Source organism: Plasmodium berghei, assembly GCF_900002375.2.
Source record: "Plasmodium berghei ANKA genome assembly, chromosome: 8".
Taxonomy (NCBI): domain Eukaryota; phylum Apicomplexa; class Aconoidasida; order Haemosporida; family Plasmodiidae; genus Plasmodium; species Plasmodium berghei.
In genome coordinates this window covers 1,001,026-1,015,509 of record NC_036166.2, presented here as the reverse complement: position 1 = coordinate 1,015,509, position 14,484 = coordinate 1,001,026, and the positions used below count along the sequence as shown (strand labels likewise).

The following is a 14,484-nucleotide window of genomic DNA, read 5'->3' as shown; positions in this document are numbered from 1 at the left end:
CTATCTAAATGAAATTCCCTTGCTGTTTTTGAGAAAAAAATAAATAGAAATAAAATAAAAATAATTTTATTTGTTTAAACATTTTTTTGTCTTAATTGTTTAATTTTGAATTATAATATTTTTTAATAATTGATGTGCATATATTTTTTTCACGCATCTACACTTTTAAAGACTTAACATTATTTAAATAATCGCTAATATATTTATTTATATTACCCATATTGTTATGAACAGTTAATAATTATTATTTTAGCGACACGCCATTTTATAAAATACGAGCATTATTGCTATGCTTTTTGGCTAGCTCTTTTTTATTTTAAACAACTTAAGGAATTTTTTTTTTTATTTAATTTATTCTGGTATCAAATGAAAGTATATTTTCATGAAAAATGGAAAATTAATTTAGTTCGGTAGGTATATTTATTTTATCGTAGGATTAATTTGAGTAATAAAGCATTAGAAATGACGAATAAATTAAGTATGTGTATTTTTAACAAGGGGAAAATATTATATGAACAGCACAGTAAAATATATGTAGTGTACATGTAATTTGTATATGCACACACATATATTTTTTTCTATGCATCAGTAATGTATAATAAAATAAATAAAAAAAACAGTAAAAAATTGTTAAAATAGAGGGAATAAATGAAATGGGGAAAACATAAATATCATTTAACTGTATATATATATATATATATATATATTTGTACACAATATAATTGTATATGTACATCATATGTTTTTCCTTTTTTTTTTTTTTTTTGAATATATCTTATATATGTCCTAGGAAGTAACTCCTCCTAAGTATCGGTATCAAAAATCACAATCAGATGATTTAAGTTCGAATTTGTGTTCTTTTCCACATTTATCAATAACTAAAAAAGAGAGTAAAGCTTTTTCTAAAATATATTTTCCTTTTTTATATTTCTGAGATTCTTCAGACGAATCTTCATATTTCCATCCTACATTATTTCGGCAATTACTACAATAAATATCAACTATTGTATGCTGGCCAGTTGTCATCATTCTATCTTCATATTGCCCTTCACATATATTTATAACTTTCGAAAAAAGCCATGCGGGTCCTGTTCTACCTCTAAATGAAGTAGAAACAAGTTCACTCGGATCGGATAGATGGTTTCCACATTCTGAACAACTATTATAGAAAAAACCGAAATTGTAAATAAAAATATTTTATATATTATACTAGTGAAATGGAAAAGGTAAAACATGGGATAAACTATATTTGATTAGTGAAGCTTGCTCTAATTAAAATTTCACAAGTTTATTTAGGATCATACTATTTGTTTAAATATAAAATTATTTATTTTTTGTGGTATTATTTAAGTTGCTATGTAGTTATATCTTATCTTTTAGTTTAGCACAATTGTAGTGGATTAATTTGTTTATACTTATTTGTCGTTAATAATATATATATGTAGGGGGATGTGTAATGTATATGTATACTCACTTTCCATCCAAGCAATATACTATATATAATTATCCCAAGCATATATTTAAAAAATGACTATAAATGCATGCTAAACAAAATGTATAATTTTTTGATGGTATTACCTGTATGCGTAGTTGCTCAAAAAAACCTTGAATGATCTACCCATATATTTTATGGAATTTTTTAAATTAAAAAAAAATTAAAAATTTTAAATCATTTATATTTTAATAGAAAATTAATGTGCGCATGTACAATCAAGCCTTAAATATATTAGTGGGATTTGTTTAAACTTATTTAAAAGGAAAAAAGGCAGGACAATTTTGTCATAAATATATGTGATGTTTTTTCCTTTTTTAAGTTTTTATTTTTTAATAAATTATTTTGTAAAAAAAAAAACACATTATTTTTTATGCATATATAAATATCCTTTTATATTTGCTTTATTTTATTTTTTATTTATTTTGGTTTTTTTTTGTGACCACGATTTACAAAAAATAAGTTTCACCGCAAAAAAAATAATAATAAAATAGTGAAAAAATAAAATAGTGAGATAGTTTATAAAAAAAATATGAACAAACTGAAATGTCTAAATAAAAAATAGGATTATACATAAATATACTTAAATGAAAATATATGTATTTATAGGAAGGACAAAATAAAGGTTATAAAAATTAAATAATAAACGAATGAGTTGAAAAAAAAAAATAATAATAATATAAAAAAAATTAAATGAAATAAATAGCACATTGTAGTTATACATAAATTATGGCATTATTATTCCAAATTTTTTAAATGGTATTTATCATTAGTGCTAATTATGTTTTCTATGAAATATTTGGTACTCACATAATATATCTTAAAGTATTTCGAGTTGATCCATTTTATAATTATATATTTACTTTAATCCCACAATTTTCATATATATTTCAATAAATATATTTTTTATATCCTCAAATATTTGCACACTTTTTGTATGCCTACATACATTATATGTTTTCACATACATCCAAATATATATATATATATATATATATAGATTTATAAAAAGACTGTTTTATGACATTATCATTATCATCATTTTAGTCGCTTTGATGCTTCTTAATACATTTTACTAATTCATTTTCATTCATTCCTACAAATAAAAATAATAAAAGGAGTGAAAATAATTTTCCACAAATTTCCAATCTAAAAACATTTGCTGCATATCGATATCTTTGTATACATATTAAAACCTACCAACTATTTTATCCAAATATTTTCCCTTTTTTCTGAACAAAACAGTGGGAAGCTCGCTTATGTCTTCATTTTCGCCCAGTTCTTAAAAAAAAAAATATAAATAAATAAAAAATCAAATAAATAAAAAAATAAAAAAAATAAACATATACTAGTCAATAATTTAAAAAAAAATATATTACCCGGAAGTTCATCAATGTCTATATATAAAAATTCGATATTTTCTTTTTCTTCTCCGAGCTTTTTAATCTATAATTGGATATATAATAATATAAATAAAGATCAAAAAAAGTTACATATATTTGTATATTAGTAAAAATATAACAACTTTTTATGTAATTTTTATGCATAATATACTTTCAAAAAATTGAAACATAATAAAATGATAATAGTTTTAGCATTGAAAAAAACAATAAAAAGCTACATAAATATACTCATTTTTCGAATACTTACAATTGGCTTCAATTTTTTACATGGTGCACACCATGAAGCCCCAAACTGAGCAACCACTAAATTATCAGAATTAACTTTTTGTAAATATTGATCAACCTTTGTTATTTCCTATAATATATTACCATTAATATTTTATGAATTATATATTTTTTTAAATTAAAATGGGAAAAAAAAATATATATATATATATATTAACAGTATTAGTTGTAATTATTTTTATATTTTACCGTATAAATGTTTCGTCTATGCATTTTTAAAATTGCAGGATGTTTGAGTTCTTTTAACAACTTGAATGAATTCATTTTGAAAAGCTACCAATTTTAGTATTATTATTATTGTTCTTTTATTTTATTGTAATTTTTTTTTTTTTTTTCAGGGATTCGTGTCTGATAAAAATATGAACATACATATAGTATTCTACAATATAAACTGTTGATATATAAAATGGTGTTTCACTTTTTGTTTGTTCATAGTTATGTTTATAATTTTGTGTATCCTTTTTTATTCTAGTTTTAGTTGTAAAATATAAATAAAATACCAATTTATTTCTATAAAAAATATTTAATATAATAAAATGGTATATCATATATTAATATGTAATAACAATGTATTATTCCTTTTCTTTAGTTGAAAAAAAAAAAATGTGTGTACAAATTTGTAAACAATCGTTTAAGTATACTTGTTTATGTTATTCCAATAAAAGTAGTAGAAACAATGAAAATTAAAAATATAGTATTTCTGTAAAATTATTAATGTAGTACCTTTTTGAATGCTTGTTTATATATATCCACAAATAATATATTTTATCTATGATTTTTTTTTTCATAAAAAATCTATATTTGCGCTGAACTCTCAATTTATCCAGAAATTCAGATTTTGTTTTATGAAAAAAACAAAATATAACCTATATTTTACACAAGATTTTTGTTTTTTAGTTCTATGCATAATATATTTATTTCGTCGTAAATATATTTTTAAAAGTCGAAAAGGGAAAAAAAAAATATACAAACATTGTATACTTATGTACACAAATATATATCATACACATGCACAAATTTTTAAATATTTATACTAAACAAGTACAAAGATATTTGCCCAATTTTCAATTCGTACACAAACATATATAATTTTAACACGTAATGCATATAAAAAGTATATAATTTTTCTACTTTTTTTATATCTTTTTTCCAACAATTTAAATATGTTATTTTTTTAAAAACTTAAAATTTCATATATAGTTATATATATATATATATTTTTTTTTTCACACTCCTATCCATCAATTTTATTCTATTCTTATTTCTTCATATGGCCTATATTTCTAGCTATTTATTCAAAATATTTTAACATTATGTTCTTGTAAATAACCTACCAAAAAACAAAAAAGATAATTTGTAATATGTGTAAATTTATTAATTTATATTTTATGAATAATATTTATATTGGCGAATGCATATATCTATACACTTTTTCGCACATAATAATTTTACATTACTTTATGACCTATATCATTCAGATGTTTTTTCATAGTAAATTACACAAGCAAATATACATAGGAGTAGTCCAATATGTGTATTATATTTTTATATCATTATTGTTATTACATTAATTAATTATATATACAAATATATATTTTTATGTCTACAGTTTTTTGATTTTTATTTTAATTGAGGTTTTATTCTGTTATTTTATTTTACTATTTCACATTTTTTTTTTGCTCTCTTTCTCAAATTATTATTTTTTTTTTTTTATTACTTCACCTTTTTTGTTAATATATATTTGTATATCACCTTAACAAGACATATATTTATTTATCCTTTTATATGCTCACCTTTTGAAAACAAATTAATAATTTATATATTAGCTATTGTAAATTTCCGCACATATTATTGTATATTTGTAATGTTATATTTCTCTATATGTAGCATATGCGTATAAAGGATATACATACTTGAGACATTTATATTCTGTAATATATTCCTTAGTTTTTATAAAGTTAAATTTAGTTAACAATAATTAATGAATACTATATACAACACATTACGGTAAGAAATATCACAATTTTTCCAAAATTAAAAAATATACTAAAAATGCCATATATAAAAACATTATTATATGTTTTATAATAAAACAACTAAAGAATTTTATTACACACAGTTTCACGAATTTTAAAAAAGTATGGTAAGCTTATTATATTTTGTCATATTACACACTTTGAAAAGTTTAAAAATATTATAAATACAATTTTTTTTTATGAGCATGGTCAGGTAAAAATACATAAAATTATGTACATTTTTTTTTCTGCCTTCAGGCAATTGGGCTGATTTATATAAGTGGTCTTTTAAAGTAATTCCATAAATTAATTTCTTATACCTACAAATTTTAGGTTGTTCAAATTTATTACACATCATATATATATGTATATGTGTATATGCATGCGTTAAAAAAAAAAATGAACGACTTTGAATTATCGAGTAGGAATATGATATTCAGTGATACAATAAACTCAAAAGAAAATATTAAGGAATTAAACAAAAATATAAAAAGAGATAATATATATATGGAAACGAAAAAAAAGGAAAACAATAATGAAATTGAAAAAAAAGAATATGACAAAAATAAAGATGATTATAAACAATCTGAAAAAAAATATAGAATACCAAACGATAGCAACGAAAATTTTTATAATTATCAAAGTTTTACATTAGATCATGAAAATAGTACAACTTATGAAAATTTGTCTGTTAAAGAATTTAGTGATGAAGAGGTTAGTTCTGAAAATGAATATAATAAAAAAATAAAAATAAATAAGAATAAGAATAATTCAATCAAATATAATAAGGATATAATTAATTATGATAAAAATTATTATGAGCAAAAGCCACAAAAAAACATAACTCAAAATTCCCTTTTTCAATATGAACAAACTAATGAAAATATTCAAAATAATTATTATGCTCAACGTGTATCTAAAATAACACACAATGTTGATGAATGGATAAATAAGTTATTAAAATGCCAGTTATTAACGATTGAAGAAGTTAAATTAATGTGCACACTTTTGATTGATATATTAAAAAATGAACCTAATTGTGTCCAAGTTCCAGTTCCTGTTACAGTTGCTGGTGATATACATGGTCAATTTTACGATCTTTTAGAGTTATTTCACATAGGTATGCATCTACATCTACAGTACATATAAATATCCATTTACATGTACATACTGGTTTCACATTTCTGCTTTTTTATACATACAGGAGGATTACCCCCTGATGTCAGTTACCTCTTTTTAGGTGATTATGTAGATAGAGGATATTATTCATGTGAATGTTTTTGCTTAGTAGCTTGCTTCAAAATTAAACATCCAAGTAAGGTTACAATATTACGAGGTAATCATGAAAGTAGACAAATAACAAAAGTGTATGGATTTTATGATGAATGTATAAGAAAGTATAATAACGATTCAAGTGTTTGGAAATATTTAACAGATGCATTTGATTATTTGCCATTAACGGCAATAATAAATAATCAAATTTTTTGTGACCATGGTGGTATATCACCATATTTACAAACAATTGATGATATAAATAAATTAGATAGATATAAAGAAATACCACAAGATGGCGCTATTTGTGATTTATTATGGAGTGACCCTGCTTCTTCTGAAGATGAAGTAGTTGATGGATGGAAGCCTTCCCCTAGAGGTGCAGGTGTTTTATTTAATGAAAAAAAAACCAATACATTTTTACATATAAATAATCTTAGTTGTATATGTCGGGCTCATCAATTAGTTCAAGAAGGTTTTCAATGGATGCATAATGATAAGGTCGTTACTATTTTTAGTGCACCTAATTATTGTTATCGGTGTGGAAATGCGGCATCGTTAATGTTGGTCGATGAATTTATGGAAAAAGATTTTGTCACATTTAATACAGCCCCGTTAAGGGCAAATCCGCACACATTAAGAAACAATGTTGACTATATGTTATGACTTAATCATTCCAATAAATATATTAATAACTCAATACCTCTACCCCCATGTATTTAAATTATATCCAAATTCTCATTGCTACAAAATTTAGTGATATTTATTCATGAGCTTTTAATAACCATGTAGGAAATATATACGATACACTTGATTTAAGCTCTATCCTCTAACTCATGTGATATTCCATAATAATTGAAGTTTACCTTTCTATTTATTCGTTTTTTTTTTTTTTTTATTATTACTTAATAATTTCATATTATTTTTTTTACTTTTCATTATTTTCACTTAAATTTTTTTGTTTTATATATACAAGTTATAATTAGCTATACGCACAGCAAAGCATATTTTTTTTGTGAACTTGGTTATACATTAATCCAAATTATTCATAAAACTCATTTTTACCATTTTTTCTCTTTTTTCTCCCTTTTTTTAATTGTGAATTAAACGGGGATAATATTTATAAAAACGGCAATGGATAACTAGCAGCCGCTTATTCGTCATATATTTCGACTTTGTTTTTATTCATCATTTCACTTGCTTATTTTTTGGGGATTTTTTTTATTTTTTTTAATGAGCTCACTTATTTTGTGAGGTATTGCAAACCATATAATCCCAATTTACATATACAAACATACAATATGACTTTTCCATCAAAAATAATTGTTATATATAAAAAAAAGAAAACATGAAACTTATTTATAATGTTATTTAAAATATTTGTTTTTGTAACTATTGTGAGTTATATATTCTTTTCAGCGAATTGCATAAAAATCGAAAAAAAAAAAAAAAACTTTTTTATAACTCCATGGAAAATAGGAAAAATAAAATTCCCAAGGATAAAAGTAGATAAAAGAGGAACTATCATTCTTAGAATTAATAACAATAATAAAAGAAATGGTAGTGAAACTAGTTATTGGAAATATAGAAGGAATGAAGTTAAATGCTTTCGAAACAAATCATATGAAGGGACTAAATATATATTTAACAAAATATTTAATGACAATATAAAACAAAATGGAGATAAAGCAAGCGAATTATTATTTAGAGCAAACTATATTAAAGAAATAAATGGACTATATAATATGCTGCCTTTAGGATTAAGGGTAATAAATAAAATTAAAGATTTTATAAATAATTATTTAGAAAAAATAAATTCACATTCAGTATTTCTAAGTATATTACAACCAAAAAGATTGTGGAATATTTCAGATAGATCTAAATTATATAGTGACGAATTTTTGTATGTTTATAAACAAAAACAACAAAAAGCTGACACAAATTTAGGGGAAACGATAAAAAAGAAATTTGAAGAAGATGGTAATATATTAAGTCCAACATGTGAAGAAACTGCATTAACTCTGATTAATGAAGTATATAATTTAAATGCAACCGAAAAACATTTCCCTTTGTTAATACATCAATATAATTATAAGTTTCGAAATGAAAAAAGATTAGAAAAAAGTTTATTTAAAAGTAAAGAATTTTTAATGAAAGATGGATATTCTTTTCATACAAATGAAAAATGTATGAATGAAATATATGAAATATACAAAGAATGTTATAATGATATATTTAATAAATTAGGATTAAAATATAATATTATTAAAAAACGGAAAAAAGATAAAATGAATGCACTAGAAAGCCATGAATATCAAATTTTATGCAGAGATGGAAAATTTAAAGAAGGTGCCCATATATTTAAATTAGGTGATTATTATTCAAAAAAATTAAATATAAACTTTTTAAATAAAAAAAATGAAAAAAAAAATATTTATATGGGATCATATGGTATTGGAATAAATAGACTTCTTTATTTTTTAATTGACAATTTTTATGATGAAAATGGAATAAAACTTCCAAGTCAAGTTGCACCATTTTCTATTTACTTAATACAAACAAATCAAAAAAGTAAATATTCTTCTGAAAAAGTTAATAAAATAGCAAATACACTAAGAAATGAAATAAATGAAAAAACAAATGATAATAAAACACTTTATAATTCGTTGAATAGTAATGATATGGAATATATTTTAACAATTTGGTTATATACTATACTTAAAGCAAATAATATTGATACCTATTATGATAATACCGATTTACATTTATCAAGAAAGTTAAAAAATTGTGATTTGATTGGAGCTTCAAATAGAGTTATAATAAATTTAAAAAGTGACGAAAAAAAAAAAATTAAATTACCTCCAGATTTTTATAGTTATTTAGATGACAGTAATAATAATAAACATAATATATTTCATAATAAATTATATCAAACTTTTAAAAATATACGGATAGAATATAAAAATAGATTTTCTAATAAAACCAAAAATATTACAATTCACGAATTACTTAATTATTTTCATTTAATATGAAATTATTTTCGCTTTATTTAAATTATGTTACCATTTTATGATTTTTGTATTACACATTAAATATATTTCTCAAAAAAAATTATTTTAAAAAAATAAAATAAAAAAAATAAAATATATTACTATTCTATCTGGTAGGCTATGAATTATACACTTAGTTGGTTTGAAATAAATATTATCTTCTTTTGTAAATACATGGGGATAGCAATTTTGAAGTATTGTTAATAATTTTATCAGTTACAACAAGTGGTAGTTTATCTTTTTTTTTAACATTTTCAAAAAATAATACATGAAAAAAATCATCCAAATTTATCTGTAAATAGAGAAAATAATAACATAAATGAAAAGTGAAGAAATAAACAATATGAAAAAAAAAAGACAACAAATTATGAACTGTATATTCACAATTAAATATATTACTTTATTATGAAGTGAAAATCCAACACTATGCATAAACTTTAAGAAACCCTTGTAGTTTGTAAATCTGCTAACAACATCTGCTATTATTAGAGTTGCCCTAAAAAGAAAAATGAAAGGGGAAAATACGATAAGAAATGCACCTACTGGTAATGCAAAAAAAACTAACAAAAATATACATACAATTGAATAAAATATATATACTCTCAAATAAAGAAACAAAAATTCAATTTATAAAATCATGGAAGTACCCTTTTTTTAAACAACGAACAGATTCATATATAACTTTAGGCCAGTCAGTATTCATAAGACTTAAACACAAAACAAAACAATCATATGAATTATTTTCAAGAGGTAATTGAGTTATATTGCAAACTGTTACATATTTATTATATTGAATTAAATCAAAGGATGTTATTGACCAATCTATAAATGTTTTAGCTATTTGTGCTTCTCCACATCCTAAATCTGCTATTTTTGAATCTTTTGTATAATTTTTTTTTAAATATTTTATAATTATATCTACAGGGTTTTTAGGCCATTTTTTTTTTTGTTTATTATAACCAGAATGATATATATTAAAAATATTTTTTGTTTCATTTAATTTTTTTTTTACAATTTCACTACTATTTGTATACATATATTCATTTATGTATCGAAATAAAGATGCATTAGCTATATCTTCTGGTGTACCTTCAATTTTTTTTTTTTTTTTATATTTTTGTTTATTTTTTTCTAAATCGATATTTTCATATTTTTCATCATCATAGTATTTCCCCTGATGATGTATACCAAATGAACTATTCTCATTTTTATTTTTTCTTAAATAATCATTATTTTTATTGGAAATATTTGCAATTAATTCTTTGTTTTTTGAAAATTTTCTAATTTCATCTTTCCTCACATTATCATTTTTATCTTCCTTTTCGTTCCCTATATAGTAATCCCTATTTTCACTCTTATTTTTATTTTTTTTGTGTATCTTTTTTTTACTAATTAGTCCATTCTTTTTATTTATATTTGACAACTCTCTTTTCTTAGTATTTCCCTTTGTCATGTTATTATTGTATGTGAATTATGCGTTATTTTTCTAGTTATTTTCTAGCTATTTTTCTATTTATTTCGACCCTTTTTATTAAACTTATGATAAGTTCACTATCATCATGGTTAATGTTATCTTTACCTTTGTATTTCGTTCTAATGTTATAACAAAGCGTTGTATTTTATATCTTTTAATTTTGATGACGTCAGGAAATTTATTATACAAATTAAATACAATCGATAATAGTTCCTGCCCTTATGTACAAAGGATATATTTACTCTAAAATTTTTTTTTTCGCTTATATATATTTTTTTAATTATATTAAAATGATATAATTTTTTATGTACTGCTTTTCTTTTGAATAAATGATATTTTAAGCATCAATTGGAAAAAAAAAATATAAAGAAATCCGATATATTTCAACAAAATTAAAACATACTCAATCTTTCAAATATTTATTCATACATATAAATATCTCTTTACATATTTTTGCTTATTTATATTTAGAAATTTTGGCATAATAAAATTGGAATTAAAAGTAACTCTTAAGTGCTTATATATATTAATTTCTGTAATTCTTTGAAATAGTTATTTTTATTCATTATATTGTGTTATATTTATTTTAGAATAAAAAACATCATACTTATATTTTTAAAAGAATAATTCTATTTTTTATAAAAATACATTTTCTCCACCCCCAAAATCGGTATAATTAACTTTTTCGCTACCTTGTTCATTTTTTTTTTTTTTTCTTGAGTTGAATAAAAAAAACTAATATATGCACATATTATATCAGTGATAATTTTTCGAGGTATTAGTATGACAAATTGCACAAATAAATATATAAAACGTATGAATTACTAATGATATTTTCCCTTTATTCCCCCGAATTAAATAACCTCCAAATATCTACAATATATTTACGTGTCATACATATTATAAACATATACATATGCTTAATATACAACACATTGTTTCATAATTATACCATTAATAAAATAGTAAACTTATTGTATTTCTTTGTTCTTATAAATATGTTGAAATTGGATAAAAAAAATAACAGCACAATATAACAATTTAAATTTAGAGATTTTATTGTTCGCTTTTATATACAAAATATACGCACAAAATTTTTTTTTAAATATATTTTTATTTGCTGATATAATAGCATACTCAATCGAATTAAGATCAAATAAAGAGACAAAAAAAAATTAATATTTATGTGCATAAACAAAAATATATATATATATTTATATGAATAATCTTCACAATTCTATGTCTTGTATATAATATATACACTTCGACATCTGAGCTTTTCGAGAGTTGAAAACAATTAAAAATTATAAAACAAAATAAGGAAACAATACAATCATTTATAATTCGACAACCTCAAAAACATATATACATTCATCCTTTATTATACATTTACGAATATGTGTGTGAGTACCTATAAGGATAAGATCAGATAGAAATAAAAATATTTTATTCTGTGGCAATCTTCGTTTTATGCACACTGTTTTTTTTATTTCATGAAAAATAAGTTATTCACTTATTTGTTTAGTATGTAAAACAACTAAAATATGTCTTTACAGAAAAACAAAAAAATTACAATATATTTTTACTGTCGACTCCTTCAATTTGACTAAATATATGCCAATATTAACTGCATTATGCTCAATCTTAATGTTTTTTTCCAAACAAAATTTTAAAGCATTGGAATATACTTAATGGTCATTTCGATTTTTTTTTTTTATGAATTGTTCATATATTCGTAGACAATTTTATGAACATGCATGCTTATAAGACAAACATTAAAGGCTCAAAAAAAAAAAATAATAAAATAAATAAATAACCATGAAAAAATCACATATTGTTATTAATTTATTTATTTTTAAATAATTGTTATTTTTTAGTAAATAAAAATAAGCTAAAAAAATAAAAAATGATATAATTTATTTTTAGCAGCAGCTTTTTGTTTTATTTATTCAGTTGTACGCATATATATATATATATGAATAACATGTTTTAACAAAATTATAAAAAATTGTATATTTTTTTTTTCGTCCTCCCTTTTTTGTATGTTGTGTAATTGCAAGCTGTAAATTGTTACTGTGTCGAAATTATTAATAAAATATCAATGTATGTATACATGTATTTGCTTGGATATCTACAATTTTAAATAATATGGTATCTCAAATCGATTTACGAGCTTATATTATACTCACATATATGTTCATATATATATACATGCATACATATATACACACCAATACTACACGTCTACATATATAAAACGTCGTAGAGCCTTTATAACATACATAAGTTTGTCGATATCATTGTAATAAAAATGGAAGAAGATAAATCTAAGAGTTTTCAAATATTTGTTGGCATAGCCTTTTATTTATTTTATTTATTTTATATGTTCACATATAGTTTTGAAGTACTTTTTATTTTTTATACGCAACTGAGCTATATGATGCTATGTGCTATATTTATATTTACCCTTTTTTCTATTTTATTTATTTCGTATAGTTTAATGTATATTTCTTGTTTTTTTGTAATTATTATGTCTTTAACAGAAATATCTGAATTTACAAAATATACACAAGCATATTTTTTGGATGAGGAATTTAATAAAATATTTTTAATGGCTAGATTATTTGGGGCTATAAATTTTATAATTTTTTATTCGATGCATATGGGTAATTTAAAAAAAGCTAAATATGAAAAACAGAATAATGAGAATATAGAAAATGAAATAAATCAAACTATAAGATCAAGAACAATACCAGTTGCTCAAAACACACCGTTACCCACTATTAATAATAACAATAATCATCATCAGGAATTGCCAAGAAATAATGTGAACATACATGATACAGATGTTGAAAAAGATAAAGCCATTTTTATGAATCCCCAAAAAACAGAAGTTATAGAAGGTTACGTTTTAAAAAAAATGGTAATTCCGGTTATACATAAAGAAGATATAAAAATGATTCCTGAACAGCATAATACAGTTGATGCAAAAAATGCTACCCCATTTAATCATTACAAAATAATGACATCAGAAAGTTTAAATAATCCAAGAAATGACAATTATAAAATGAACAATCCTGAAATGAACCATTTTGAGATGAGTAGTGTGCACCCCTCCATAAATAATAATATAATTGAAAATAATCCATCTATTCCAACAAACTATATTTTATATAATCAAAGTATTGAGAATAATAGAAATAAACTTACTGACCAAGATATTTATATACCCTATGAAAATCAAAACTTAAATAAAAATAGATACCCAAATGATATTAATAATAACTTTCCTTATAATAATTATAAAATATTTCCAGGAAATACATTATATAAACAACATTCTAGTCGTAAAGACGTATACAAAAATTAGTTTAATAAGAATGAATTTCCAGAAAATAGAGAAACTAAACTAGGTTGTATTTTAAAATGTTTAGGATAAAATATTATGAACTTGTTTTTTAATGGATGATTTAAACTATATTTAATAAATAGT

At 21.9% G+C, this 14,484-nt stretch overlaps 6 protein-coding genes across 6 annotated transcripts; 3 read left to right on the top strand and 3 right to left on the bottom strand.

Annotated features, from left to right (window-relative positions):
* Positions 1-816: 816 nt before the first annotated feature.
* On the bottom strand, positions 817-1,622 carry PBANKA_0826400 (zinc binding protein (Yippee), putative; the record flags this gene model as incomplete). The annotated part of the gene is made up of 2 exons (XM_034564439.1): positions 817-1,159; positions 1,579-1,622. The coding sequence occupies 2 exons, from the start codon at positions 1,620-1,622 to the stop codon at positions 817-819; spliced, it is 387 nt and encodes a 128-aa protein (XP_034421236.1).
* Positions 1,623-2,535: 913 nt separating this feature from the next.
* Positions 2,536-3,444, bottom strand: PBANKA_0826300 (thioredoxin-like protein 2, putative; the record flags this gene model as incomplete). The annotated part of the gene is made up of 5 exons (XM_034564438.1): positions 2,536-2,588; positions 2,693-2,773; positions 2,872-2,938; positions 3,143-3,250; positions 3,370-3,444. The coding sequence occupies 5 exons, from the start codon at positions 3,442-3,444 to the stop codon at positions 2,536-2,538; spliced, it is 384 nt and encodes a 127-aa protein (XP_034421235.1).
* Positions 3,445-5,594: 2,150 nt separating this feature from the next.
* Positions 5,595-7,133, top strand: PBANKA_0826200 (protein phosphatase-beta, putative; the record flags this gene model as incomplete). The annotated part of the gene is made up of 2 exons (XM_034564437.1): positions 5,595-6,315; positions 6,400-7,133. 2 exons carry the CDS (start codon positions 5,595-5,597, stop codon positions 7,131-7,133), a joined length of 1,455 nt encoding a protein of 484 aa, XP_034421234.1.
* A 698-nt stretch (positions 7,134-7,831) lies between these two features.
* Positions 7,832-9,499, top strand: PBANKA_0826100 (proline--tRNA ligase, putative; the record flags this gene model as incomplete). Its single annotated transcript, XM_034564436.1, has 1 exon — positions 7,832-9,499. One exon carries the CDS (start codon positions 7,832-7,834, stop codon positions 9,497-9,499), a length of 1,668 nt encoding a protein of 555 aa, XP_034421233.1.
* Positions 9,500-9,671: 172 nt separating this feature from the next.
* On the bottom strand, positions 9,672-10,970 carry PBANKA_0826000 (ribosomal RNA-processing protein 8, putative; the record flags this gene model as incomplete). The annotated part of the gene is made up of 4 exons (XM_034564435.1): positions 9,672-9,809; positions 9,917-10,013; positions 10,165-10,606; positions 10,706-10,970. The coding sequence occupies 4 exons, from the start codon at positions 10,968-10,970 to the stop codon at positions 9,672-9,674; spliced, it is 942 nt and encodes a 313-aa protein (XP_034421232.1).
* Positions 10,971-13,302: 2,332 nt separating this feature from the next.
* PBANKA_0825900 (conserved Plasmodium protein, unknown function) lies at positions 13,303-14,361 on the top strand (the record flags this gene model as incomplete). Its single annotated transcript, XM_034564434.1, has 1 exon — positions 13,303-14,361. One exon carries the CDS (start codon positions 13,303-13,305, stop codon positions 14,359-14,361), a length of 1,059 nt encoding a protein of 352 aa, XP_034421231.1.
* Between the last annotated feature and the right edge of the window lie 123 nt (positions 14,362-14,484).